Below are 3,519 nucleotides of genomic sequence, written 5' to 3' on the forward strand. Positions count from 1 at the left end.
GACGTGTTATCGCACCGAAAATAAATTAAATAATCATAAACCATCATTTAAGTAAACAGACATGTGGCTATTGTCAACATAACTTACACTTGGGAAATTCCAAAATATCTGCTTATCGCAATGCTGTTGATAGCTAATAAGCATAATCTATGGTTCTATGTGGACAATATCGATCCTAAAAGACTTACTACTTTGAGTACTGTGAGCAGGTTAGGATGGATGTAGAACGAGGATTTTGCTGGCGATGTGAGATGAATAAAGCAAAGAAGAAATGTACTCATTGCAATATTGCTGAGTATTGTGGAACTATTTGTCTCGATCGTGACAAGATCAGACATCAAGTAGAATGCGACATGTGGAATAGAAACAAAGAGTGTGCCAGATGTATGAAGAAACTTAAATGCTCATTGGTAAGAATTATTAGTTTAGTAACAAGACGTTTTATTTAAATATTTGTTAGAATAAAATAGAAATCTTATGATATAAAGAAGTCGACATGTGCAATAACAAAATTCGGAATTTTCCCAATTCTTTAATAGTAATTTTTCTTTAAGAAAATGACGATACGCTGTTGTATAATGAGGAATTGTCCATTACAATGACCATAATAATTAAATTTTTTAAATTAGGATTCTTCGAACCTGATTATAAAGGAATAGGCCTAACTAAAGTTTTAATGTTTTCCTTTTTTTTTTTTTTTTTTTTTTTAGTGTTCTGCATGCAAAGAAATCACGTATTGCAGCCGAGAATGTCAACTCAAACATTGGCCAACTCACAAAGCTGAATGCAAACAAATTCGCCAACAAGTGAAAACGTTGGCTGAAATTCACAGACTCCATCTTCAGAGTTTTAATGAAATGCATACGATTGATGATTTCCCTTACTTTTTCGGGAACACTCTAGCTACCGATGTACTGAAACTAGGTCTCAATGAAGCTGAACCGTCTTCAAAAAATGTTGCTTCTCAACTTGCAAAAGATTACAGCATTTTATTCGCTGGTGTTGGAGACTTGCGAAATCTTCTGCTAACAACAGCATCGCTTCCAAACAACTTCACTGGTAACATCAGGTTTACCCTAAACGACATCGATCCATTTGTTTTAGCAAGAGGTGTACTGTTCCTATATATGATGATAACTCGGAGCTCAAGAAAATATATTGAGGCCTCAATCACGAATATATGGTATTCGATTCAACTCCCGGATGAAGATTTCCATCTCCTGATGTCAGCCCTCAATGAACTTATACAACACACTGTCGAAACGCTGAAAGGTAAAACAAACAATCTTCTGGATGTAGAGGAGAAAGATTTTGAAATGATGAAAGAGGTTTGGGGAAAGTGGAGAGAAATGGAATGTGAGACTGGAAAGCATAATTCCATTCATTTGTCTGCTCAGAGATCCAGCATGTTTGACAGAGATCCCGGTTCATCCGATGGTATATCAACTTACATTCACATGATTCCGAAAGAGTATCGCGTATCTGCAAAAGAATACTTTGAAAAAGGATTGTTTTTACCAAAATATGTCCTTAAGAGAAGGGAGTTAAAATATGATAACCCTACCCTAACTGGACGCCCAAGGTTTGCGGATAAAGGTATGCATGTTCCAACAAGACCAAAATGTTATAACTTCGTCTACTGCATCCGAGCTGATGTATTACCATTCAATGGTTGGGATTACATCCAGGCGAAAAGTGTATCGCAACCCAACTCAATCGTTGATTTATTCCATACATACATTGCCAGCATTATAAAGTCTGCATCAATATTTTTTGGAAGAAATATGATCTATTCAAAGCTCATTCTCAAAAATTGTACAGATCTTTTCAAGTTATCCAATGCTAAGCCAGAATTCGACCGCATTATGACGTCAAACATTGCAGATTTCACTAACATCAAAGTACTGCTATCATCAATGCGCCCTCTTCTGAGCACAACAAACAAACATGCCGTACTTGTTACAGAATTACTGAACTGGACATACACGTGTCCAGAGGCAGATTTGGGGAATCTACAAAATTCATTCAAGATACACCGCTTAGGTTTGTCAGACAAAATGGTAAAAGACACAGGGCGCCGTGAGCTTGAAAATATGCTTCAAGGTATGAAAGATTACTATGACGACACTACATCGTTCACTCGTTACTTGCGCATTTTGGTTCTTGCGATAACTGATAAACCATCAGTGAAAGAAGAGGTTCCATTCTTTCTAAAAGCTTTTGACAATATTGAAGGTTTCCGCCTGAGAGATTTCACAAAAGAACTTAATAAGGTAATACCATTTAGATATCGGTTGAACACAAGGCCATGTAATCAATGTACTGGATTTGAGAGAAATTTAGAATGGCAACTGGTTTAAATGTGAACTACCAACAAATTAGAAGCACATAATCTTTAACCCAAGATTTAAAAAAAAAATGAAAATTTTGTGAGATACAAAGTGGTGGGTAGGAAAAGGCCAGGTAGAAAAGGATGACAAAGAGCCAATAAATTAGTGTCTAACGAATCCTAAATTTTTGTAATTATTTAAGCTAAGATAAGATTCCTTTTCTGTGACCTAAGTAAACCCTACTCAGCACCTATTGAGTCTCGGCCATCTCGGACACAGGTAGGAGCCTCCTATCCTGATTAAAGTTAATAAAACTCACTGGCATGGAAATAAAATAGTAATGTTTTGTACAATACGATTAATTAGAAACAGACAGTTGAGTCAGGCTTATGATTTTTATTGGCCTGTCTGTTCGAATTTTAATTGTGTTAGTTTAAGTCCTTTGTTTTGTTTAGCATTAAGTAAAACATTTTATTTCAAAATTGTGTTTATGTATGCTGAGTATTTTAAGCTTGCTTTTTGTTTGTAAAAACTGGTTTTTTTTTTTCTTTTTTGGATGCACCACTACTGTGTGGGCCACCGATCTTAAGGTGTTATTCGTAAAGAATTGATTGATTGATTGATTGAGTCTTTTATAGGGCTTTAAAAACGGTAAGTGAAGGAGATTAACGAATGAACAAAGGCAATGAGTTTCACAACTCAGCTGCAGCAGTGGTCAGAAAGGCTCTCCACATGACTTCAATCTCCATGATTGACAGTCAAGAGTAGTAGGTTCGGAGAGTACGTCGCAGAGCAAAAGCTGTTTAATTTAGAAATACATGGGGGTGATAGATGATGAATTGATGTAAAAAAACAGCAACTCAAGAACTACAGTATAAAACAGCATTCTCAATAGTTCAGTAATTCTATACAATGCAAAGTGATAGAAAAGTAAATTAAGGCTAACTGATTTTATATACATATGGATGCAAAAAAAAGAAACTATATTGTTAAAACAATTTCTCAAATTCTTCCATTAATAGTGTAAATAATATAGTTAAATCAAGTTATGATAAACCAGGTAAAATATTAAGTTTATTTTACTGTAATATAAGAAGTGTGAAAAACAAGTTGTTGGAGTTTAATGCAAGATTTTCTTCTTCGTTTTATGATATAATTACTATAACAGAGACATGGTTGGATAGTACAG

At 34.9% G+C, this 3,519-nt stretch overlaps 1 protein-coding gene across 1 annotated transcript; it reads left to right on the forward strand.

The window, feature by feature from the left end:
• Positions 1 to 208: 208 nt before the first annotated feature.
• On the forward strand, positions 209 to 3,316 carry LOC117100346. The gene is made up of 2 exons (XM_033240006.1): positions 209 to 410; positions 711 to 3,316. Exons 1-2 carry the CDS (start codon positions 216 to 218, stop codon positions 2,358 to 2,360), a joined length of 1,845 nt encoding a protein of 614 aa, XP_033095897.1. The 5' UTR covers positions 209 to 215; the 3' UTR covers positions 2,361 to 3,316.
• The last annotated feature ends 203 nt before the right edge of the window (positions 3,317 to 3,519 follow it).

Source organism: Anneissia japonica, unplaced genomic scaffold (genome assembly GCF_011630105.1).
Source record: "Anneissia japonica isolate Jap-2015-1 unplaced genomic scaffold, ASM1163010v1 scaffold287991_len637273_cov151, whole genome shotgun sequence".
NCBI classification, from domain to species: domain Eukaryota; kingdom Metazoa; phylum Echinodermata; class Crinoidea; order Comatulida; family Comatulidae; genus Anneissia; species Anneissia japonica.

Bases quoted from the DNA above. Each gene is read 5' to 3' on its own strand.
- LOC117100346 (XM_033240006.1), top strand. From the start codon at position 216: ATGGATGTAGAACGAGGATTTTGCTGGCGATGTGAGATGAATAAAGCA. The intron at 411-710 runs GTAAGAATTATT...TTTTTTTTTTAG, and splicing joins AGAAACTTAAATGCTCATTG to TGTTCTGCATGCAAAGAAAT.